The following is a 26,021-nucleotide window of genomic DNA, read 5'->3' as shown; positions in this document are numbered from 1 at the left end:
TCACTCATGCTGGGCCCCGCGTGGTTCCTGCAGGGCCCGGCGTGACAAAGCCCACCAAGTTTCCTTACTGGCTGGTTACATTTTGCCTACTTTTGGTCCATATCCTATACACCTACTTTGTATATTTAGCTGCCTGGGTGTCTTGTTATAACTGTGCCTGCCGCCTTCGCTAACTCAAGAAGCTCATTCCATAGACCCATCACCCTCTGTCTAAAAGTGTTACCCCTCCAGTCCCCTCAAAATCTTTCCCCTTTCATCTTAAACCTGAGCCCAGTGCTAACCTACCCTGGGGAAAGACTATGGCTATTCAAATTATCTATGCCCCTCATGATTTATGAACCTCTGTAAGGTGTAATGTGTGTGATGTACGTTATTGGCTGCACAATGTTTGCTGTCCAAAGAAAGTGAAAGATTAGTCATGATTGAATATTGCTGAAAAAGTAAAATAGAGCATATGGCTGAAGATTGCAACCTGACCATAACTTGATCCATTATAACAGACTGCAAAGTCCTCAACCAATGGGCATTACGGGGCTGACAAAGAAGAGGGCCATTCAATCCGCAAGCGAAGCTGCAGAGAAAGCCACTAGATGGCTTGGGATTAAGAGGGCTGATCCGTGGGCAGTTGGTGCTGGGATGCAAGTCGGGGCTGGGTCGTCTGGGCGAGGGTGTCTAATGTTGTGAGACCCGAAACACCCGCTGACCCCAGGTCACATCACTGAGGATGTGTCCCAGTGCATCCAGAAGATGTATCTTGCACACATAAGCATCTTCATTTCAGTGAGTATCCATCTTTCCACTGTAAATGGAGGTGGAAATGCCTAAATTAGTCTTCCACAGGTTAAATGGTTGCACTTCTATTATTAAAGTAGTTCAACATTTGTTCGGCGTGGACTAATTGGGCCATAGGTCCTGTTTCCATGCTATATGACTATTTGACTTAGGAGTCACCATGGACCCAAAATGTATCCGGGGACGGGGAGGGATGGCACGTTGATGCCGAAAATGGTAATCCTCATATTGGGCGCAGAAGCAGTAGAGGTGGAGGCTTGAGGCTAGGGCATACCGTCTTTTCAAGAGGAAGTTCAACATGTCCCCAACAACTCTCACCAACGTCTGCCGATGAGGCGTAGAAAGCATTTTATCAGGAGCAGTGTGTGAGATGTCTTGACAAAGCGAAGGTTCGATGTTCATAGTTTTTGATTCAATTCATTGTTTTTATTTACAATACATGCATGTTAAGAAATATAATCTGTCAGAAGATGGTGCAGTTTCCTTCAAAATAAAGGTATACCTATCTAAATATTGCTAAAGAATGAAACAGGGTGCATTGAAGCCAGAGGGGAAATGGAGTGGGGAGATGGAGATCAGGGACGCGGCTTAGAGGCGTTAGGAGCACCGGATTGGGCAGCTCCACTGGGGTTGTGGGAGTGGCCCAACGGATTGTCTCTCCCCTGTCCGCCTTTCGCTTTTATAAATCGTGATCCTGCACAGAGCTGCCACTTCCGTAGCGGTGTCCATTGGCTAGAAGTGGAGATGGCTGAGATTGCACCCATCAAGGCTGATATTGCCGCCGCTATCCCTCCTGATCTCACCAGTGGTCCCGTTTCCTCGGCCCCTCCCGCACCACTCGCTGCCACCAAGAAGAAGGCGGCCTATCGCCCGCAGAAGGGCGCAGCGACTGCCGCGGCCGAGCAGATCCTGGAGGCTGTGGCCGCCACCAAGGAGCGTCAGGTTGCCAAGATGGGCGCCGGAAAGAAAACCCTGTCGGCTGCCGGCTGCAGGACGGACAAGGTCGGCGCCCGGCCAAACCAGTCGGGCAGCGCGTTGGCGAACAAGTGCGCTCCATCTGAGGACGGCACTGACACTTCCGCGGCCACTCTCCCGGAGCGGGATACGGAGCCGAGAGCGGCAGAGGGCGAGCAGGGAGAAGGCAAAGATCGGAACAAAAGGATCTTCAAGAGAAAAGCGCCTGCGAGGAAAATGGGCCCGAGGACAGCGGTAGGAGTCAAGCCTGCCGCCCAGAAAAGGGCTAAGAAACCGGCGGCCAAGAAAGTGTCGAAGAGACCTGCCTCCAGAGCTGGGGGGCGGCAACGACGGGGAGCCAGAAAGAGGTAGACAGAACCTGAATAGCCAAACACAAAGGCTCTTTTCAGAGCCACCCAGACATCTTTATTAGGAGTTACTGACAAGAGGGTAATTTCACCCAGTTAAATCTTAATAGTCATAGAAACATCGAGCTGTCAGGCTTTGTCACGCCCCTCCTCTTTTTCAGCTTTCTCCCACGCCCCATTGCGATCAATCTAGAAGGGCCGACCTGAAACATCGTCTGTCCTTTTCCTCGACAGATGTTGCCTGACTCGCTGAATTCCTCCGGCACTTTGAGTCTTGCACAGAAACAGGCCCTTCATGATATATCATCCATGCCAACCACATTGCCCTACCGAGCTAGTCACATTTGTAGCCTGGTCCATAGCCTGTCCAAATATCTTCATTTAAATTCCATGAGTTGATAATAATAGAGGTAACTCATCTATATCATGTTTTCACATTTATGCAGCTTCAAATGAAATAGTAACATTTTTTGTCATCTTATAATTTAGATCCAATCCGCTAACATTGATTATGTTTGTCACCATTATCAATTCATCTTTGCATGAAGATAATTTATAGGCTCACAGAATCTGAAATGCTGGACACTTATTCGTGCAAACACCCGTGCTCCGAATCGTAATATAATCCAGCAAACAATTAGTAACTAACTTTTAGGATAAAATTTGAAAAGTACATATAACATTTCTAGGGAACTTCAAGCTCAGCCCTTCATCGTCAGCTACTAATGTGAAATTGTGAAGAAACTCATCCACATCAATCGTGTCCCTCCATTCCCTGCCAAAATTATTGTATTTGGGTTGTAATATTGTTCTTATAGAAACATAAACAATTCTTAAGGGATTGGACAAGCTAGATGCAGGTGCTGGCTCAAAGGGCCGAATAGCCTACTCCTGCACATATTTTTCTATCAAGTCAAGTCAAGTCAAGTCAATTTTATTTGTATAGCACATTTAAAAACAACCCACGTTGACCAAAGTGCTGCATATCTGATTAGGAAAAAAAAGAAACATACAGTGGCAGGCAGCCAAACACAACGGCGCGGCCATCTTGAACAAAATGTTTAACTAAAGCAGAATATGTTTCTATGTTCCTAATATTAGCCAATTGCGGGCAGGTGGGACGAGTGGATATGGAACATCTTGTTTGGCATGAGCAAGTTGGGCCGAAGGGCCGGTTTCCAAGTTGTATTACTCTCTGATTCTATAACCTGTTGAAGAAGTATAGAAGCACATAACAAAATCGGAGAAGGAATGGACCACTCGGCTCCTCAAGCCTGCCGCACTATTCACTGATTTACCTTGGACCTCATCTCCTCTTCTACACCAGTTCTCCACAGCTATTCATTCCTTGGTTTACCTCGTTTAAGAAAAATCGACCACTTCTTTAAATACCTCACCTGCACATCCTGTAAGGGGAGAAAGTTCCAGAGATTCACGACTCTCTGTCAGACGAAATGTCATCTGGCCATTCTCTCCACGTTTGCTGCCTGACCCGTTGAGTTCTTTCAGCACTAACGGAATCATGGGATATGGGGAAAAAGCAGGAACGAGCTATTGAGTTTGGAAGATCAACCATGATCATATTGAATGGCGGTGCTGGCTCGAAGGGCCGAATGGCCTACTCCTGCACCCAAATTTTCTATGTTTCTATGTTTCTAATATGTATACAGACAAAAGACCAGGCCAGATCAGTGAGAGTATAGGTCCCCTCAGAAATAAAGGTGGTCATCGACGTGTGGAGACGCAGGAGATGGGCAACGTTCTCAATGAGTATTTCTGCTCAGTGTTTTTTTACCATGGAGAAAAACACGATGGTTAAGGAGATGGAATGGAGATGACTTGTGGTCGAGGAGGGTTTAACGTCTAAAAACATATACATCATTTATGCACTCCAATGCACTTGGAAATTGAAATTGCAGACACATTCTTCCCATTTGAAAGTTTGGAAGAACAATTTTGAATGGGGACTGGAGTGTAAATCCAACGGTCAATGTGAAGAGATAGTTTCCTTGCAGCAACCAGGGTTACATAGTAACTAAAGTAATTTTCGGGTTAAAATTAGGAATAGAGAACTTTATCTCGTTCCGAAGTACTGATCGTTTCCCTCACATTACTCGTTTCCCTGCCATGAAATTTATCGTTTTAAAAAATCTTTCATTTCCCATAAAAACTACTCTGTTGTCGCAATTATTCACATAATGTCACAAATTGCAAAGATAATCGACAAATATACGCAAAATTTTCCATTGAGGACGTGTGTTGTTTATTTAATTTTACTTGATGTCGGCAGTGAGAGATCTGCGCCGAAGGATGAGTCACGTGATATTTACTGGCTCGTGTTTCCTATTGTTCTTCACCCAGGTCCGCACAGCCGGTATAAGAACAAGTCGAGGGAACCGTTAATTTTTCAATTGTGAACCGGCGATTGGTGCCATGACAGGGAGAGGGAAAGGTGGGAAGGGGCTGGGCAAGGGTGGTGCAAAGCGGCACCGTAAAGTTCTTCGTGACAACATCCAAGGCATCACCAAACCTGCCATCCGTCGTTTGGCTCGACGAGGTGGCGTCAAACGTATTTCTGGCCTCATCTACGAGGAAGTGCGCGGAGTTTTGAAGGTTTTCCTTGAGAATGTCATCCGGGATTCCGTAACCTACACGGAACATGCGAAACGCAAGACAGTGACTGCAATGGACGTGGTGTATGCACTGAAACGACAGGGGCGCACCTTGTATGGGTTTGGGGGCTAAAAGATTAATGTGAGAAGTAATCAGAAAATAAAAAGGTTCTTTTCAGAACCACTACATCATTCTAAAAGACCGATAACTTATTTTAACTGCTCTGAACAGAAAACAATTATCTTACACGTGGCAAATCTACAACATTAAATTGAAAATTCTTACCTATTCAATTCCCCTCGACTGGTCACAATCCATCTAGTTGCTCTATTTTCTTTATGTACAGTAATTGTAACATCACATTCTTCCCAATTCTTTCTATTAAAATGACAAATCTAACAAAACACTATAATTTCAGAGATTATTATCAACGTAATTCATTTTGCCTTCTCTCCTTAAAGTGTGCTTGATTTCCATGATGATTGTAACTACCGTTCCAGTATTATCTTATTGTATTGTCTAAATTTATACTGATTAGCTAATTAATTTATTGCATCGTATGGAAGGCGCATTCCCAATCTTGTACCCCTGTACAATGACAATAAAGATATATTGTATTGTATTAGATTTTTATACAGTACATTCTTACAATAGACAATAGACTAGAGGAGTAGGCCATTCGGCCCTACGAGCCAGCACCACCATTCAATGTGATTATGGCTGATCATTCCCAATCAGTACCCCGTTCCTGCCTTCTCCCCATACTATCCTTAAGAGCTCTATCTAGCTCTCTCTTGAATGCATTCAGAGAATTGGCCTCCACTTGTCCACATTAAACTGCATCTGCCATGCATCCGCCCACTCACACAACCTGTCCAAGTCACCCTGCAACCTCATAGCATCTTCCTCACAGCTCACACTACCACCCAGCTTTGTATCATCTGCAAATTTGCTAATGGTACTTTTAATCCCTTCATCCAAGTCATTAATATATATATTGTAAATAGCTGCGGTCCCAGCACCGAGCCTTGCGGTACGCCACTAGTCACTGCCTGCCATTCTGAAAGGGACCCATTTATCCCCACTCTTTGCTTTCTGTCTGTCAACCAATTTTCTATCCATGTCAGTTCCCTACCCCCAATACCATGTGCTTTAATTTTGCCCACTAATCTCCTATGTGGGACCTTGTCGAAGGCTTTCTGAAAGTCGAGGTATACCACATCCACCGGCTCTCCCCTGTCAAATTTTCCTAGTTACATCCTCAAAAAATTCCAGAAGATTAGTCAAGCATGATTTCCCCTTCGTAAATCCTTGCTGACTCGGAACGATCCTGTTACTGCTATCTAAATGCTCCGCAAATTTATCTTTTATAATTGACTCCAGCATCTTCTCCAACACTGATGTCAGACTAACTGATCTATAATTTTCCGTTTTCTCTCTCCCTCCTTTCTTAGAAAGTGGGATAACATTAGCTACCCTCCAATCCACAGGAACTGATCCTGAATCTATACAACATTGGAAAATGATCACCAATGGGTCCACAATTCCTAGAGCCACCTCCTTAAGTACCCTGGGTTGCAGACCATCAGGCCCTGGGGATTTATCAGCCTTCAGTCCCATCAGTCTACCCAACACCAATTCCTGCCTAATGTGAATCTCCTTCAGTTCCTCTGTCACCCTAGGATCTCTGGCCACTTGAACATCTGGGAGATTGTTTGTATCTTCATTATTGAAGACAGATCCAAAGTACTGGTTCAACTCGTCTGCCATTTCCTTCTTCCCCATAATAAATTCCCCTGCTTCCGACTTCAAGGGACCCACATTTGCCTTGACTATTTTTTTCCTCTTCACATACCTAAAAAAGCTTTTACTACCCTCCTTTATATTATTGGCTAGCTTACCTTCGTACCTCATCTTTTCTCCCCGTATTGCCTTTTTAGTTATCTTCTGTTGCTCTTTAAAAGATTCCCAATCCTCTGGCTTCCCACTCTCCTTTGCTATGATATACTTCTCTTTTATTTTTATGCTATCCTTGTCTGCCCTTGTCAGCCATGGGTGCCTCTTACTCCCCTTAGAATCTTTCCTCCTCTTTGGGATAAATTGATCCTGCAACTTCTGCATTGTTCCCAGGAATACCTGCCATTGCTGTTCCACCGTCTTCCCTGCTAGGGCCTCCTTCCAGTCAAATCTGACCAGCTCATGCCTCATACCTCTGTAATCCCCTTTGCTATACTGTAATACTGACACTTCCGATTTTCCCTTCTCCCTCTCAATTTGTAGAGTAAAACTTATCATATTGTGATCACTGCATCCTAATGGCTTTTTTACCTTGAGTCCCCTTATCAGATCAGGTTCATTACACAACACTAAATCCAGAATTGCCTTCTCCCTGGTAGGCTCCAGTAAAACTGTTCTAAGAATCCATCTTGGAAGCAATCCACAAACTCTCTTTCATGGGGTCCATTACCAACCTAATTTTCCCAGTCGACCTGCATGTTGAAATCTCCCATAACCACCGTAGCATTACATTTGCGACATGCCAATTTTAGCTCTTGATTCAACTTGCACCCTATGTCGAGGCTACTGTTTGGGGGACTGTAGATAACTCCCATTAGGGTCTTTTTACCCTTACAATTCCTCATTTCTATCCATACTGATTCTATATCTCTTGATGCTATGTCACCCGTTGCAAGGGAGTGAATATCATTCCTTACCAACAGAGTGACCCCACCCCCTCTGCCCAACTGTCTGTCTTTTCTATATGTTGTGTACCCCTTAATATTCAGTTCCCAGCCCTGGTCCTCTTGTAGCCATGTCTCTGTGATTCCCACAACATCGTACTTGCCAATGTCTAACTGAGGCTGAAGGTCATCCACTTTATTTTTCATACTTCGCACATTTAAATACAACACTTTAACTTCGGTATTCACCTTCCCTCTCACACCGGTCACAATTGGCTCTGACCTTACTCTCTTATCTCATCTAGAACCTCCCTTCCCATTTATTCGAGAGTCCTTTGCAATTTCTCCTGTATTCACTTCCCCTTTAACTCCATCTTCATATTCCCAATATGTCAACCCCCTCCCCCCACTACTTTGTTTCACAATATTAATTTAGTAGCTCCTTAAATGTCAGCTCCTTTGTGTCTGAACAGATAGTGTTCCCAGCACTGATCCCAGTGGAATGTAACATACAATTTAGGCAGTGTGAAGATCAGGGTGATAATAAAATTTAACTGGCTGTTATAATGTAAGGGCCTGTCCCAGTTAGGCGATTTTTAAGGCGACTGTTGGCGACTAGGCTTTTGCCGAACGTTCACCGGGGTGTGTCGGGCATGATCGTGAGAAGTCTCCAATGAGTCGTAGCAGATCTCAGGTCGTCACGGAAAATTGATTCTGCTCGAAATGTTTTGGCGACAGCTGGCTTGATGCCAATGATTGTAGCTTGTCGTGGGCGCTGTCGCAGGTTGTCACCAGGTGTGGTAGGTTGTCACCGGTACTGAGGACAGATGAATTTCATTGGCGACAACCAACATCAACCAGCGACGGGTACCTGAATCAGGAGAAGACAAGTTATGACAGGAACTGTCAAAACCCGTCCACAGAAGTTCAGCTGTAACAGCCAGCTGGGGAATGGGGGCGGAGACCGCAATGCTATTAAAGGGGGGCGGACACCTGACCATACCGACAGCAAGGTCCAGCCAGACCACTTTTTAGGTATATTGTGTAATTGTTTGAAGTTTTAAAAAAAAGATTTTTGCATGTAATTATCCGCCTTTCATAGAAACATAGAAACATAGAAAATAGGTGCAGGAGTAGGCCATTCGGCCCTTCGAGCCTGCACCGCCATTCAATATGATCATGGCTGATCATCCAACTCAGTATCCCGTACCTGCCTTCTCTCCATACCCCCTGATCCCTTTAGCCACAAGGGCCACATCTAACTCCCTCTTAAATATAGCCAATGAACTGGCCTCAACTACCTTCTGTGGCAGAGAATTCCACAGATTCACCACTCTGTGTGTAAAAAAACTTTCTCATCTCGGTCCTAAAAGACTTCCCCCTTATCCTTAAACTGTGACCCCTTGTTCTGGACTTCCCCAACATCGGGAACAATCTTCCTGCATCTAGCCTGTCCAACCCCTTAAGAATTTTGTAAATTTCTATAAGATCCCCCCTCAATCTTCTAAATAGCAGCGAGTACAAACCGAGTCTATCCAGTCTTTCTTCATATGAAAGTCCTGCCATCCCAGGAATCAATCTGGTGAACCTTCTCTGTACTCCCTCTATGGCAAGAATGTCTTTCCTCAGATTAGGAGACCAAAACTGTACGCAATACTCCAGGTGTGGTCTCACCAATGCCCTGTACAACTGCAGCAGAACCTCCCTGCTCCTATACTCAAATCCCCTCGCTATGAATGCCAACATACCATTCGCTTTCTTCACTGCCTGCTGCACCTGCATGCCTACTTTCAATGACTGGTGTACCACGACACCCAGGTCTCGTTGCATCTCCCCTTCTCCTAATCGGCTCCCACTCACCTAACCTATCCAAGTCACGTTGCAGCCTCCTAGCATCCTCCTCACAGCTAACGCTGCCCCCCAGCTTCGTGTCATCCGCAAACTTGGAGATGTTGCATTCAATTCCCTCGTCTAAATCATTAATATATATTGTAAATAGCTGGGGTCCCAGCACTGAGCCTTGCGGTACCCCACTAGTCACTGCCTGCCATTCTGAAAAGGACCCGTTTATTCCTACTATTTGCTTCCTGTCTGCCAGCCAGTTCTCTATCCACATCAATACTGAGCCCACAATACCGTGTGCTTTAAGTTTGCATACTAATCTCTTATGTGGGACCTTGTCGAAAGCCTTCTGGAAGTCCAGATATAACACATCCACTGGTTCTCCCTTATCCACTCTACTAGTTACATCCTCGAAAAATTCTATAAGATTCTATAAGATTCGTCAGACATGATTTACCCATGCTGACTTTGTCCAATGATTTCACCACTTTCCAAATGTGCTGCTATCCCATCTTTAATAACTGACTCTAGCATTTTCCCCACTACCGATGTTAGACTAACTGGTCTGTAATTCCCCGTTTTCTCTCTCCCTCCCTTTTTGAAAAGTGGGGTTACATTAGCTACCCTCCAATCCTCAGGAACTACTCCAGAATCCAAAGAGTTTTGAAAAATTATCACTAATGCATCCACTATTTCTGGGGCTACCTCCTTACGCACTCTGGGATGCAGCTTATCTGGCCCTGGGGATTTATCGGCCTTTAATCCATTCAATTTACCTAACACCACTTCCCGACTAATCTGGATTTCACTCAGTTCCTCCCTTTCATTTAACCCCCGGTCCCCTGCTATTTCCGGCAGATTATTTATGTCTTCCTTAGTGAAGACAGAACCAAAGTAGTTATTCAATTGGTCTGCCATGTCCTTGTTCCCCATGATCAATTCACCTGTTTCTGACTGCAAGGGACCTACATTTGTTTTAACTAATTTTTTTCTCTTCACATATCTATAAAAGCTTTTGCAGTCAGTTTTTATGTTCCCTGACAGTTTTCTTTCATAATCTATTTTCCCTTTCCTAATTAAGCCCTTTGTCCTCCTCCTCTGAATTTCTCCCAGTCCTCTGGTAGGCTGCTTTTTCTTGCTAATTTGTACGCTTCATCTTTTGTTTTGATACTATCCCTAATCTCCCTTGTTAGCCATGGATGCACTACCTTCCCTGATTTATTCTTTTGCCAAACTGGGAATAGGAATACAGTTTGTTTGAATAAAGTAGATTTTGGATATTTGTTTTTAAATTGGAGGCTGAGGTTATTGCATTTCGAAGTACTTTTTCATGGCATCTCTTTCAAATATTTTAGTTTCATTTATTTTGACCAATGAAATAAACACTGACACAGGCAATGCACTGCATTTAAAAAAGACCCTTTTCATTTATTTAGATCAATGAAGCAAACACAAAGACAAGCAATTCACTGCATCGAAAAATAAACTCCTTTAGGAGGGTGTGGGGGGCACTGAAAAGGGGTTGTGGTCTTTGGGGGGCTCTCCTCCTGGAGTGGTGGACCTCTGCTTGTGGCGTGGGCTGTTTGCTGCTGGTCTTCAGATAACGTCATTCTGCCATGGTACGCTCGGAGTTGTAGCAAGTGCAGGTTGACGTCGGTTGTCGTAGCTTGTCGTAGTCCCTGTCCCACTTAGGCTATTTCTTTGGCGACTGCCGGCGACTGTCAAAGTCGTAGCAGATCGTCGAACTTTTCTTTTACCCGACGACAATGACCACGACAATGCCGAGTCAGGTCGAGATTACACCGTCTTCTGAAACATCACGAAAATTCCCATGCTGTCAATGCTTCTCCGGCGACCTGATTTTCGATGAAATCACTGACAAGTCGGTAAGTACTTGAGAGTTTTGAACTATAACACCTTGTATGGGTTACTTAAAAAACAAGCTTCACTGTAACAAGGAATGAACTGGATTTACTTCCAGTTTACTAATAGCTGTATTAAAAATAAAAATAAATTAAGTGGTTAAGTGGATTTTTGTGAAAAGTGTGTGGGCATTCTTTGAAAATGTAAGGGAGATGCATATCTGGTTTCTGTGTTGAATATCTGGGTGTGGAGCCCACTTTAAATGTAATGGCTGAGGCCAAAAACATTGCGAAAATTCCCACACTTACCTGACCGTCAAACTGTCGCCTCCAATCTACCTGTCAAATGTCCTGACGGTAAATAAATTCGTTAAACACAAGCATTTTATGCTATATTGAAATGACTTTACTTATTTTAATATTATGCGCTTCTAAATGCATCTTAAAAGAACGTATCAAACCTGGGGACAGCATGCAACAGCGACCGCAATAAGCAACGATACCTGGCGACAAGCCAGCTGTCACCGAGAAGTTTCAAACCATTTGATTTCTCAGCGACGCGCTGAGATCAACTACGATTTTTGGAAGACACCTCACGATCATACCCACGACACCCCGGCGAACTGTTGGCGACAGCCTAGTCTCCGGCAGTCGCCTTAAAATCGCGTAAGTGGGACAGGCCATTAATAGTGGACGTCCTAGGTCGCGAAGACTGGATCGCCGGTTGCCGGCAGCATGCCGTCGCTTAGGTGATAGGTTGTCGTAGCTTGTCGTGGGCATTGTCGGGGTCATTGTCATAGATATTGTCGTAGGGTAAAACAATTGCGTAACTTTAATCTTGTGCGTTACCAAAATACCACATGTAGATTGGTTGGAGGCACGCGGTGCATTGACTGAAATCTGTCAGACAAATAGGGGTGAAAATAGTTTGCCTTGACAAACAGCTGGCAGAACTGCCAACTCTTCTGGGGACTCAGTCATTTAAAATGTTGATAAGGAAATAACAGGGGATTTGAACTTTAAACCATTCATAACAATTATTCATTCAGTCTTTGCCACATCTATTATACTTGCTGCCTTTGTGCTTCCATTTAGGGAGGTGCTGCTGAAGAAATCTTCGGGAATTGCTGTAAATGGTGCAGTTTGGCCACAGTGATGTTATGGTGGACGAGGTGCCAATCAATGGTATCCTTCTCTGAAAAAAAGACACAAAGGGTTGCAGACACTCAGCGGGTCAAACAGCGTCTCTGGAGAACATGGATAGGCGACAGTTCTGGTCGGGAACCTTCTTCAGTCCGTTCAAGGAAGGATACCCTCAAACCATTTAGAGCATCTTTCCCTGAATGGCTTCACACTTCTTGAATATTGCAGCTGCCGTTACTGAGACGAGTGGAGAGTATTCCCTGCACTCTTGATTTGTGTTTTTTCAAATTATTGAAGAGCTTTAGAATCAATCTGTTTATTGCAAATTGCCCCTCACATCTCCCTTGATTGGTGAAGGGTGAAGGTGAAGAGAAGAGTGCTTTTGGGTTTCCGGAGCCAGAGTGAATTATTTGAGAGTAGTAGGCGGAGTGGGCGCGGGAGAGGGCATCTTTGTAGTGCTGCAGATGGTCTTTGTAGGCTTGGGAGTGAATTGTGAGACCTGTTTTGTTGCGGAGTCTTTCAAGTTGGCGGGCATGGGTTTTCATCATGCGGAGTTCGGGGGTAAACCAGGGAGCAGAGTGGGTGAAGGAAACTGTTTTGGTTTTTCTAGGTGCAAGCTGGTCGAGGCAGGAGGAGAGAGTGTGGTTGTAGTAGTCAGTGAGGTCAGAGGGGCTGTGGAGGTCAACGAAGGGAGAGGCGGAGATTTTTTCAAAAAGGGAGGATTAGGTGAAACAGAGTTCAGCTTACGGAAGTTGATTTTGCGTTTTTGCCTTGGAGCTGGGGTGGGAATGTTGACGGACATGGTGATGGCTAAGTGATCGGAGAGGGTGGGGTCGGAGCCAGAGAGGTGGTGTAGATTTAGTCCAGTGGAGCAGACAAGGTCCAGAATGTGCCCACGGTTATGGGTGGGAAAATGGACATGTTGAGTGAGGTTAAAGCAGTTGAGTATTTCAGTGAAGTCAGCGGTTATTGTGGAGTCGGTGGAGTCCATGTGGATGTTGAAATCACCGAGGAGGAGGATTGAGGGGGAGAGAGAACAGAACTGGGTCAGAAAGTCGGAGAAGTCAGAAAGGAATGATGGGTGTGGTTTGGGAGGGCGGTAGACGACTGCCATGACTAATTGTGTGTGGCCAGAGAGTTTGAAAGCCAGGTGTTCAAATGAAGGAGCAGATGAGATGGAGATGAGGCTGGTCTTGATGTCCTGTCGGTGAATTACGGCAATCCCACCACCTCGGCCCTCCGAGCGTGGTTTATTGATGTAGGAGTATCCGTTGGGTGTAGTGAGGTTGAGTGAGAGGTAATCCAGAGGTTGTTGCCAGGTTTCAGTCAGACAGAGGAAGTCCAGTTTATTGTCCAGGATGAAGTCATTCAGAATGTGGCTTTTATTGTTAAGGGACCGCGTATTGAACAAAGTGAGCTTCATACTGCTTTGTGTGGTGTGGATGGAAACGGGCGATTTTGCCAGGGCTTGCAGACAGGGGGCGCGCTCGTGTGCGTTGTTGTGATGATGTAATCGACGAGTGGAAGTCCGCTGAGATGACCAGAGTGCAGGGATGGAGTGACCGGTCTGGGAATAAACAAACTTGCGACCGGAGCCTCTGTGGATGTATCCGGGTCGGCGAAGAAGTCCATGGTTGATGATGGCAGAGATGCATGGCGGAGTGGAGTGGTCGTTGAGTTGAAGCAGCCTCGCAGCGAAGTACCTCAGTGCCATGCCAGGCAGGAGCGAAGGAGCGCAGAGCCCGGAGAAGTTAGCCGGCAGCCGCGGGCTAGCTGACCAAAGCGTCAGGCACAACAGGCTGATCCAGAGCATGGCCTATGAGGAGGACCAAGGAAGCTGAGCAGCCTGAGGGTTAATAGGGAGCTGAGGACGTGCAGGCAGAGGAGGCAGCCGGGCAGCTGCTAGCATTGGCAGCTAGCGAGAATCCTGCAGCTCAATGATTGACGCGGTGGCTAGCAGGGAGCTAGCTAGCTGTCCAGGTAACCCACAGAAGAGCAGTCCAAGCCAGCAAAGACAGGAATGAGATGTCCAGGAGTGGGTTTGGAGGCAGCAGTGGAAGAGCTGGGCAGACGAAGCCGGGAGGATCAAGCAGAAGCATTAATCCAAGCAGAAGGATTAATCCAAACAGAAAAGATTAATCTAAAAATAGAAAGATTAGTCCAAACAGAGAAGCGGTGAGAAGCGGCGAACAAACAACACCAGCGTCCTCTCACGCCACTTCCGGATGTTCCCAATGTTGGGGGAGTCCAGAACCAGGGGCCACAGTTTAAGAATAAGGGGTAGGCCATTTAGAACAGAGATGAGGAAAAACTTTTTCAGTCAGAGAGTTGTGAATCTGTGGAATTCTCTGCCTCAGAGGGCAGTGGAGGCCAATTCTCTGAATACATTCAAGAGAGAGCTAGATAGAGCTCTTAAGGATAGCGGAGTCAGGGGGTATGGGGAGAAAGCAAGAACGGGGTACTGATTGAGAATGATCAGCCATGATCACATTGAATGGCGGTGCTGGCTCAAAGGGCTGAATGGCCTACTCCTGCACCTATTGTCTATTGTCTATAATATTATGGTCGATGCATTGTATATTACCCAGAATAGGACAATCAATAACGAGGGGACAAATGTTTAATGTGACAGGGGATTGACTCAATCTGTACCTGAGGGTGAGTTGTTGACACAGAGCATAGTGGGTATATGGAGCAAGCTGCCAGAGGAGAAAGTTGAAGGATATACCAGAATAACTTGATTGCAATAAGGAGTCACGATGGAGGCAGAGACTCTCACAAAGTTTAAATATCTCGACAAGCTGTTAAATCACCATGGAAAAGAAGAATATAGACTAAATGCTCATAAATGTATTTCACTATATGGGGAAGTGATTTCAGAATCTTATCGAATTTTGGAAGGTGATAACCACTGTCGCCAGAGCCACCTGTTTCCAAACTGTGGAATGTAATGTTCTTCAGTCTTGAGTTTTTAGTGGTGCTTGACTGGTAGATATTTGGGACAAATGGACATTACTCCTATTGATAACCAAATTTACTTCTAGTTCATTTGTTAAAACGTTATCAGCAATATAATAAATTTAATGGTAAACCAGATGAGAATCAGGGGAGCAGGAAATAGACAAGCTCTCTGGACCCTGGCTCCATCTGCAAATCCACCCACATTCCTGACACCTGGTGTTCCGGCCCCAAACTTTGACTACGGCCAAACACCATGCTTGCACTCTGGACCACCCGGCTCACATAATGACTGAGCCGGATGTTGGACGATCAGGATCACCAAACAATTAGGTGCCAGATCATTGGTGTTTGATGGACCAATTGTTTTGAGGTCAATCATCCTATTACTAATTTCCATTATTTCCTTGTTTTACACAAATCCTTGGTTCTCCTGAATCTTAGCAATCTATCTGTAGCAACAATTGCAGAGACCATATTTTTAATTGATAATATTTTTTAAAGGAATATTCTTTAAGTGAACGGTTAACATTAGTTTGCCAGGGTGTTCCATTAAATGTACAATGTCAGAAGGTGGTGTGCACATGCTTGGAGAGATCCTGCTGCAGTGGTCACATTTTACACTAACAAGGAAGATATAAAAACAGGCTTCAAGTGGATAAGCTGAACAAGTGGACAATAGGATAGCAGGTGGGGTACAACATGGAAAAATGAGAGGAAAACACAGTACCAAGTATTTTTCAATAACAATCAAGAAATGTTGATGCTTAAATGGATCTGGAAATCAAACAAAGAAGATGCAGCACACAGTTAAGATGGTCAATAGTATTGTAAGCGGTTTTGAGTGGAGAAATAAAGATGTATTTCTGCAGTGACATAGGACATTGGTGAGACCATATCAGGTTATTATATGTAAGGCTGGACTACTTTTCTAAAAAGTGATGCTATAAAGGGAGTGCAGCAAAGATTCACAAGGCTGTTTCCTGGGATGGAGGGAGTACAATATGAGGACCTGTGATTAGTCTCAGCCTCTGTACAGGCCCACTGCTGATTTTCCGGCAACTGATGGTCCGGAACCTTCTTTAATCCTGCCAAGAATATGCAAGTGTCTCTGTAGAATCGAATGGGTGTTGCGAATAATTGCACATGTTGGATAACTGACTTCCATTTCTATCATATTTTGTGGAACCAAACTTGAGATAATGCGGTTTAGGTTTCAACGCCTTACAGCTGGATTGCCCCATGCAGTTTGCAGCTGTTAAAAGAGATTTTGGGTTATTTTCAGGCAAATCGCCAGACCCAAAGAAATTAGGGAATGCTCACTGCTAATGGATGTCCTTGGGCATGGCGATAACTCATTTGGTATGGATGGTTCAGTTTAGTGTCCTGCGGCACAGGGCCTTGTAGCAAAGGCAGCACAAACATCAGGGTAGTCGTGTGCTACATACAGCAAATTATCTACTTGCCAATTTTACTTCAAAATCACTTTCCATATCAATGACCGAACCAGACTTTGACCAGAGATATTCATTAATGCTTACTTATGATATTGCAATTCCTTGTTTATTCTTTACGTTTTTCTTGTTACTGCCTTACAGACTTTTTTTGTGCTATTTATGTATGACTAGACCAAATTGGGCCCGTTCCTCGTAAGGTTTCCATTGTGACCTGGGGAAATAGCGTTTTTTCTTGAAAATAAATTGTCTCCAAAAAAAATCTCAATGGGGAGGAGAGAAGGGGGAGGGGAGGGGTGGGTGAGGAGGGGGGAATGGGATGGGGGAGGGGAAAGGGGAGAGGGAGCCACTGACACCGTCCTGCCAGCGGCCATCTTCTTTCTTCTTCACTGTGGTGCCGTGCTCCTCCAGGGCGGGGGAGCGCAATTAAAGGCATGCGGGTCGCATTGTGACATCAATGAGGAATTACAGGGAAGGGGAGAGGTTGTGACTGAGGAGCCCTGGACCCAAAGCCTCTCCTGTATTGGTGTAGCACTCTCAACCCCCCACTCAATCCCCTTTATCCCCCCTCCCTACCCCCCACTCTCCCATCTTCCCTGACCCCCACTGTCACCCTTCCCCCCCCACCCCCACTCTCTCATCCCACCAAGTGGATGTTTGCACCGCCGAACAAGAAAGAAGTGCAACAATTCCTTGGCTTCGTACAGTAACTGTCTAAGTTCATTCCACACCTCAGCAAGATTGATGAACCACATAGAGCCCTGTCCTTGAGGGATGCACATTTCCAGTGGGATCATGCCCAGCAGCGAAGCTTCGACAAGCTCAAAGACTACGATGTGACAAAAGCGTGGTAATACAGTGTGACGCTAGTAGCTACGCTCTGGGAGGAGTGCTATTCCAAGAAGGCCACCCCATAGCATATACATCAAGGGCCGTGACAGAGACTAAAATGCGATACTCCCAGATCGAAAAAGAGATGTTAGCGATCGTACACAGTTGCTGCAAATTCCCCCACTACATGTTCGGAAAGTCAGTGCTAGTGGACTCAGATCACAAGCCCCTACAGGCAATCTTCCTCAAGCCTTTGCTGTCAGCACCAATGAGACTGCAAAGGATGCTCCTCAGGTTGCAGCCCTATGACTTGACTGTCATGTACAAGCCGGGAAAGGAGGTGCCTTTCAGTGATGCATTGAGCAGAGCCAATCTACCAGAAAGTGAACCGGATCTGGAACCAATCATGGTCAACATGATGGATCACATCGCCGTGTCACCAAAGAGGTACGCACAGTTCCAGACCTGCACGGACATGGAATTGAATGAGCTCCATGGTATGATCATGAAGGGCTGACCTGACACAAAGCAAGAAGTACCACACTCCATCAGAGAGTACTGGACGGTGAGAGATGAGCTATCTGTACTGGATGGCATCGTATACAAAGGAATGTGCATAGTGGTGCCACCATTCATGAGACGACAACTGCTCGAGAAAGTGCACGAGTCACACCTCGGCATCGTGAAATGCAAACAGAGAGCCAGAGAAGTCTTGTACTGGCCATCAATGAGCCAGCAGATCGAAGAGCTGATGGAGGGTTGCCTTGAATGCAACACACACCAGGCAGCTCAACACTCTGAGACGATGCACGCTACTCAACATCCTAATCTACCATGGGCAGAGATAGCATCTGACCTGTTTGAGTGGGAAGGGTCCCACTACATCGTGACAGTTGATTACTATTCCAAATTCATTGAAGTAAATCAACTCTCCAAGACCAACAGTACATCAGTCATTGATGCCCTGAAGGAACAATTTAGCCGCCATGGCATACTGGAAACGTTGAGGACGGACAATGGACCACAGTATGTCTCATCTGGATTTGAAGCATTCTGTGCAGAATACCAGATAACCCACCAAACGTCTTCCCCGCCTAACCCTCAGTCCAATGGGGAAGCCGAACGGTGAAGTGTCTCTGGAAGAAATGCAAAGACAGGCATCTTGCATTACTGGACTACCGTACCACCCCCCTTGCCAGCTGTAACCTGTCACCTTCACAGCTCCTGATGGGACGCATGCCGAGGAACAAGCTCCCAACTGCAAGGAAGCTCCTTCAGCCTACAACCCAGCAGAGGTCAAGCAACGTTTGGACAAAGAGAAGGCCAGGCAAGCCTACTACTACAACCAGAAGGCTGGTCAGAACTTTCCAGTCTTGAAGCCAGGCGATCCAGTCAGGATGACACCGATACTGCGAACTAAGCAGTGGTTGCCGTCCACTGTTCTGGAACATCATGGTACTCCCAGGTCATATGTTGTTGACCAGAACGGCCGGAAGCTATCAGCCAGGCCAGGTCTGCACAGCCGACCGCATCAGAAAGTTAAAAAAAACAATACAATAATTTCAAATTCAAGACAATAAATATCAATAAACATTATAATCACAGGACGAAGAGCCCTCAATAAACTTCATGTTTTCGTTGATACAAAACGATTATTTTTAAAATAATGAATAATGTGTAGGGCTTGATTCCCAACTGCCGAGACTTTTAAATATTTCAAACCTCGCAAATTCATAAATGATAGGAGCCGAATTAGGCCATTTGGCCCATGGTCTACTCCGCCATTCAAACATGGCTGATCTATCCCTCCTAAACCCATTCTCCTGCCATCTCCCCATAACCCGCAACACCCGTACTAATCAAGAATCTATCTATCACTGCCTTAAAAATATTAATTGACGTCCTCCAATGAATTCCACAGATTCACCGCCCTCTTACTGAAGAAATTCCTCCTAATCTTCCTAAAGGAACGTCCTTTGATTCTGAGACTATGACCTCTGGTCCTAGACTCTCCCACTAGTGGAAACATCCTCTCCACATCCACTCTATCCAGGCCTTTCACTATTTGGTAAGTTTCAATGAGGTCGCCCTCATCCTTCTAAACTCCAGGAGAGAGGGAATGGATGATGTTTCGGGTCAAGACCCTTCTTCAGACTGATGTCAGGGGGGCGGGACAAAGAAAAGATATAGGTGGAGACAGAAAGACTGTGGGAGAACTGGGAAGGGAGAGGGGAAGAGAGGGACAGAGGATCTATCTAAAGTTGGAGGTCCTGAAAGGAGAATTCAGGGGGCTAGGAAGAGAGTTAAAAAAAAGGACTTCCAAAGTAATAATCTCAGGCTTACTGCCTGTGCCACGCGATAGTGAGAATAGGAATGGAGTGAGGTGGAGGATAAATACGTGGCTGAGGAACTGGTGCAGGGAGCAGGGTTTCAAGTTTCTGGATCATTGGGACCTCTTCTGGGGGAAGTATGACCTGTACAAAAAGGACGGGTTGCATCTGAACCCGAGGGGAACCAATATCCTGGCGGGGAGATTTGCTAAAATAACTGCGGAGACTTTAAACTAGTACGGTTGGGGGGAGGGACTCAAACACAGATAGCTAATAGGCAGTGTGTGAGGCAGGAGGCAGAAAAGGGAAACACTCAGACCCAATATGTAGGAGAGAAAGAAGGGAAAAGAAATAAACTGAGAATAAGAAATGATGGGTCCCTTAAATGTGTATATTTTAATGCTAGGAGCATTGTAAGAAAGGTGGATGAGCTTAGAGCCTGGATTGACATCTGGAAGTATGATGTTGTGGCGATCAGTGAAACATGGTTGCAGGAGGGTTGCGATTGGCAATTAAATATTCCAGGATTTCATTGTTTCAGATGTGATAGAATCGGAGGGGCAAGAGGTGGGGGTGTTGCATTGCTTGTCAGGGAGGATATCACAGCAGTGCTTTGGCAGGACAGACTAGAAGGCTCGATTAAGGAGGCTGTTTGGGTGGAACTCAGAAATGAGAAAGGTTTAGCAACACTTATAGGGGTGTATTATAGACCGCCAAATAGGGAACGAGAATTGGAAGAGCAAATATGTAAGGAGATAGCAGATATTAGTAGTAAACACAGAGTGGTGATTGTGGGTGATTTCAATTTTCCGTATATAGACTGGGAATCACATTCTGTTAAAGGGCTGGATGGTTTGGAGTTTGTAAAATGGTGTGCAGGATAGTTTTTTGCAGCAATACGTAGAGGTGCCTACCAGAGAAGGGGCAGTGTTGGACCTCCTGTTAGGAAATGAGATGGGTCAGGTGACGGAGGTATGTGTTGAGGAGCACTTTGGGTCTAGTGATCATAATGCCATTAGTTTCAATATCATTATGGAGAAGGTCAAATCTGGACCAAGGGTTGAGATTTTGGATTGGAGAAAGGCTAATTTTGAGGAGATGAGAAAGGATTTAAAAGGAGTGAAATGGAAATTGTTGTTTTATGAAAAGGATATAATAGAGAAATGGAGGATATTTAAAGGTGAAATTTTGAGAGTACAGAGTCTTTATGTCCCTGTTCGGTGGAAAGGAAAGAATAATAATTTGAAAGAGCCGTGGTTTTCCAGGGAAATTGGACACTTGGTTCGGAAAAAGAGGGAGATATACAATAAATATAAGCGGCAGGGAGTAAATGAGGTTCTTGAGGAATATAAAGAATGTAAAAGGAATCTTAAGAAGGAAATTAGAAAAGCGAAAAAAAGATATGAGGCTGCTTTGGCAAGTAATGTAAAAGTAAACCCCAAGGGGTTCTACAGATATGTCAATAGCAAAAGGATAGTGAGGGATAAAATTGGTCCATTAGAGAGTCAGAGTGGACAGCTATGTGCTGAGCCGGAAGAAATGGGGGAGATATTAAACAATTTCTTTTCTTCGGTATTTACCGAGGAGAAGGATATTGAATTATGTGAGGTAAGCGAAACAAGTAGAGTAGTGATGGAAATTAGGAGGATTAAAGAAGAGGAGGTACGGACACTTTTGAAGAATATAAAAGTGGATAAGTCTCCAGGTCCTGATAGGATATTCCCTAGGACATTGAGGGAAGTTAGTGCAGAAATAGCAGGGGCTATGACGGAAATATTTCAAACGTCATTAGAAACAGGGATGGTGCCGGAAGATTGGCGCATTGCGCATGTTGTGCCGTTGTTTAAAAAAGGTTCTAAAAGTAAACCTAGCAATTATAGACCTATTAGTTTGACGTCTGTGGTGGGAAAATTAATGGAAAAGATACTTAGGGACAATATATATAATTATTTGGATAATCAAGGCCTGATTAGAAACAGTCAACATGGATTTGTTGTGGAATCTGTGGTGGAATCTTATGTGGATAGGGTGGTGAAGAAGGCGTTTGGTATGCTTGCCTTTATAAATCAGAGCATCGAGTATAGAAGTTGGGATGTAATGTTGAAATTGTACAGGGCATTGGTGAGGCTGAATCTGGAGTATGGTGTGCAGTTCTGGTCGCCAAATTATAGGAAGGATGTCGACAAAATGGAGAGGGTACAGAGGAGATTTACTAGAATGTTGCCTGGGTTTCAGCACTTAGGCTACAGAGAGAGGTTGAACAGGTTGGGTCTTTATTCTTTGGAGCGTAGAAGGTTGAGGGGGGACTTGATAGAATTTTTAAAATTTTGAGAGGTACGGACAGAGTTGACGTGGGTAGGCTTTTCCCTTTGAGAGTGGGGAAGATTCCAACAAGGGGACATAGCTTCAGAATTGAGGGACAAAGGTTTAGGGGTAACATGAGGGGGAATTTCTTTACTCAGAGGGTTGTGGCTGTATGGAATGGACTTCCGGTGGAAGTGGTGGAGGCTGGCTCGATTTTATTATTTAAGAGTAAATTGGATAGGTATATGGATAGGAGGGGATTGGAGGGTTATGGTCTGAGTGCAGGTAGATGAGACTAGGTCAGGGAGAATGGTCGGCGTGGACTGGTAGGGCCGGACAGGCCTGTTTCCATGCTGTAGTTGTTATATGTTGTATGTTATATAAGTGAATGTTCATACCGCTGGTCTGTAAGCTGCCCAAGCGAAATATGAGGTGCTGTTCCTCCAATTTCCGGTGGGCCTCACTATGGCACTGGAGGAGGCCCATGACAGAAAGGTCAGAAATTGTCGCGTTATCACTACCGTTTTGGCTGTAGTTCGGGAACAAACAAACAAGAGTTTTATTATATAGATTCTAAAGGATGAGGTTTCTGTGTACTTCGAAGCTCATGATAAAATAGGCCAAAGTCATCATGGTTTTGTGAAGGGGAAATCTTGCCTGACTAATCCGCTGGAGTTTTTTGATGAAGTAAGTCACAGGAAAGACTAAAGCGAGTCAATGGATGTTTTTTACCTGGATTTGGAGCTGCACATGAGGCTACTATAGAAGACGAGAGCCCCTGGTATCAGAAGGAAGGATAGCAGGTTGACTGGATGGCAGAAGACAAAGAATGGCAATAATTGTTCTGTTTTGCTGCCAGTAACTAATGGAGTTCCACAGGGGCCGGTGCTGGGGCCGCAAATTTTCACACTGTGTATCAATGATTTGGATGCGGGGATTGAAGGCTTTGTGGCCAAGTTTGCAGATGATACGAAGTTAGGTGGAGGGGCAGGTAGCATTGGGAAAGCAAGGACTCTGTAGAACGACAGGCACATTGGGAGAGTGGGCAAAGAAGTGGCTGATGGAATACAGCGTAGCAAAGTGCGGAGTCATGCATTTTTGGTAGCAGGATTAAAGAGGTAGACTATTTTTTAAATTGGTTGAGAATTCAGAAATGGGAGTTGCAAAGGGACTTGGGAGTGTTGATGATCTCAAAAATAACTCAAAAAGATTCCCCAAAAGTTAATTTGCAATTCGAATCAGTAGTAGGGCAGGCAAATGCAATGCTGGCATTTACTTTGAGAGGACTAGAATATCAAAACAGGGATGTAATGCTGAGGCTGTATAAGGCACTGGACAGACTGTATTTGGAGTATTGTGAACAGGATAGTTTTAAGGCAGAGATTGATAGATTCTTGATTAGTACGGGTGTCAGGGGTTATGGGGAGAAGGCAGAAGAATGAGGCTGAGAGGGAAAGATAAGTAAGCTATGATTGAATGGAGTAGACTTGATGGGCCAATTGGTGTAATTCTGATCCGATCTGAGGGGCAACCTTTTCATGCAGAGGGTGGTGGGTACATGGAAAGAGTTGCCAGAGGAGGTAGTTGAAGTAGGTACTATAACAACATTTAAAAGACATTTGGGCAGGTACATGGATAGGAATGTTTTTGTGTGATATTGGCCAGAGGTTGGCAGGTGGGACGTGCGTAGATGGTGATTCTTGTTCCGATTGGGGACGTTAATTCCTTGATCTACCCTTTTCAGTTAAAAAAATCTCCCGCTTCTTTAAATCCCTCACCTGCACAACCTACCTGGGGAGAAAGTTTCAGATATTCACCAATCTATGCAAGAAGCAATATCGTTTGCCCATTCTCTCCACAAATGCTGCCTGACCTGGTAAGTTCCTTCAGCACTTTTTTTTGCTCTGATCTGCAGTTCCCTGTGTCTCCAGTATACATATATAAAGCCTGGTTGCGAGATTTGTGTCTCACTATCCCCCCCAAAAAATCCAATTAATGAATTATCTTTTTACAAATCAGAAGTGGTGAAAAGTTATTGCTGCTGCAATGCTTTACTGTATTTCTATGTCTAATACTGAGGAAACCTACTTAAATCAATTGTACACTTATAGTTCCCGAAGCAACTTAATTTAAGTGGAAGTTCAAAACGGACCCTAAAATAAAAATAGATACCGTTTGAAATAATCAGCGGGTCAGACGGCGTCCAAGAGAAAGTGTTAAATTCTCGGGTTGTTGATACCATATGCTAATTAGGAATAAAGAACTAAGATCTCGATTTTCATTCGCTGAGATTTTCGAACGTTGCTCTTTTACTGCGCCGTGGAAGGCCAATGAGAAACGGTTCGAATTTCTATCAGTGACAAAGATATAAAAGGAGCTGCGACCGCGGAATCCGGTTCATTTTGGTTTATGAGGAGTGAAGCGAAGATGTCAAGAAGAGGTAAAACTGGAGGAAAAGGACGCGCCAAAACCAAGACCCGTTCCTCGCGAGCTGGTTTGCAATTCCCGGTTGGTCGCATCCATCGACTGTTGCGGAAGGGTCACTATGCTCAGCGCATTGGTGCTGGCGCTCCGGTTTATTTAGCGGCGGTGCTGGAGTACCTGACAGCTGAGATCTTGGATCTGGCGGGGAACGCGGCCCACGACAACAAAAATACCAGGATCATCCCCCGCCACCTGCAGATCGCCATCCGCAACGACGAGGAGCTCAACAAGCTGTAGGGTGGAGTCACCACTGCCCAGGGTGGGGTTTTGCCCAACATCCAGGCTGTGCTACCGCCCAAGAAAACCGGCCACCCCAGCAAAATTTGGATCTAAATGACAACAAACCCAATTTGTCACAAAAGCCATTAAATATATCCTGAAATCGTTTTATCGTGGTGTAATATTTGGTTTAATAGTTACATTTCCGTTGTAGTTTATAAATATTACAACAAAATGCACGCCGACCGTCGATCGCCCGTTCACCGTAGTGTTCTAAGTTTTATCAATTTGTCATCCACTTCATACACAATAACGGTAATTTGAAGAAACTGCGAGATTCTACAAACCCACACGTCTTTCTGACGTGAGAAAAGATGGGAACACCAATAGTGTTACTTGGTCACAAGACTGGTCCACATAGACAATACCCGAAGTCAGGATCGAACCTGGGTCTCCGGCTACTATGCGGTCCACAGGAATCCATCGTGTATTCTGTTAACACGTTTTTTGAGATGTATTAAGACGAGTATTTGAAAAACAATGAACACAATCATCAGGTTTAAGGAATGCAGACATGATTTACAAGGATGTCGCCAGTACTTCAGGGTCTGACATAAGGAAAGGTTGGGCAGGCTAGGACAAGATTTCTTGGAACACAGGATGATGAGATGTGATTTACAAGAGGTGTTCAAGCTCATGGGAACAGATATGGTAGATGCACTGTATTTTCCCAGAGTAGGAATTAAGAACCTGGGGACATAGATATAAGATGTGCGAGGAATGACTCAGGATCTCTAGAGGCATCTTTTTTTACAGAGTTGTGGGTGAATGGAACGATCTGCCAGAGGAGGTATTTGAGGGAAATACTATAACAATGTGGGTAAGGCAAGGAACATTTCATACAGCAATGGCAATTCAAAGTGCTTTACACAGAGCGTATAAAATACAGGACAATGAGAAAAGGTAGGAAAATACAAAATAATAAGATAAATAAATAATAGTTATAAGTAAGATTAATAGAGTAATGGGGGATCATGACAGAAGCCTCCTCGTGGCGATGCCCCGGAAAACACGACACGATGCATTCTGTGACCCATCGGGTGACCAATTCTGTCAATATGTTGGACGACGACAGAAGCCAACAGCGAGCTAATATCATCTGACACGAGCGAACGATAGTAATAAA

The 26,021-nt window shown here is 44.8% G+C and overlaps 1 protein-coding gene and 2 pseudogenes across 1 annotated transcript; all 3 read left to right on the top strand.

The window, feature by feature from the left end:
• The first annotated feature begins 1,531 nt into the window (after nt 1-1,531).
• LOC144607329 (uncharacterized) lies at nt 1,532-3,342 on the top strand. The gene is made up of 2 exons (XM_078424084.1): nt 1,532-2,114; nt 3,216-3,342. The coding sequence occupies exons 1-2, from the start codon at nt 1,537-1,539 to the stop codon at nt 3,265-3,267; spliced, it is 630 nt and encodes a 209-aa protein (XP_078280210.1). The 5' UTR covers nt 1,532-1,536; the 3' UTR covers nt 3,268-3,342.
• Nucleotides 3,343-4,394: 1,052 nt separating this feature from the next.
• On the top strand, nt 4,395-5,021 carry LOC144607330 (histone H4-like; annotated as a pseudogene).
• A 19,538-nt stretch (nt 5,022-24,559) lies between these two features.
• Nucleotides 24,560-24,949, top strand: LOC144607333 (histone H2A-like; annotated as a pseudogene).
• The last annotated feature ends 1,072 nt before the right edge of the window (nt 24,950-26,021 follow it).

The sequence above is a fragment of the Rhinoraja longicauda genome, chromosome 28, assembly GCF_053455715.1.
Source record: "Rhinoraja longicauda isolate Sanriku21f chromosome 28, sRhiLon1.1, whole genome shotgun sequence".
NCBI classification, from domain to species: Eukaryota; Metazoa; Chordata; class Chondrichthyes; order Rajiformes; family Arhynchobatidae; genus Rhinoraja; species Rhinoraja longicauda.
Note: the sequence above shows the minus strand (reverse complement) of the source record. Positions and strands in the feature narration are given on the sequence as shown.

Bases quoted from the DNA above. Each gene is read 5' to 3' on its own strand.
- LOC144607329 (XM_078424084.1), top strand. From the start codon at position 1,537: ATGGCTGAGATTGCACCCATCAAGGCTGATATTGCCGCCGCTATCCCT. The intron at 2,115-3,215 runs GTAGACAGAACC...TCCTAATATTAG, and splicing joins CGACGGGGAGCCAGAAAGAG to CCAATTGCGGGCAGGTGGGA.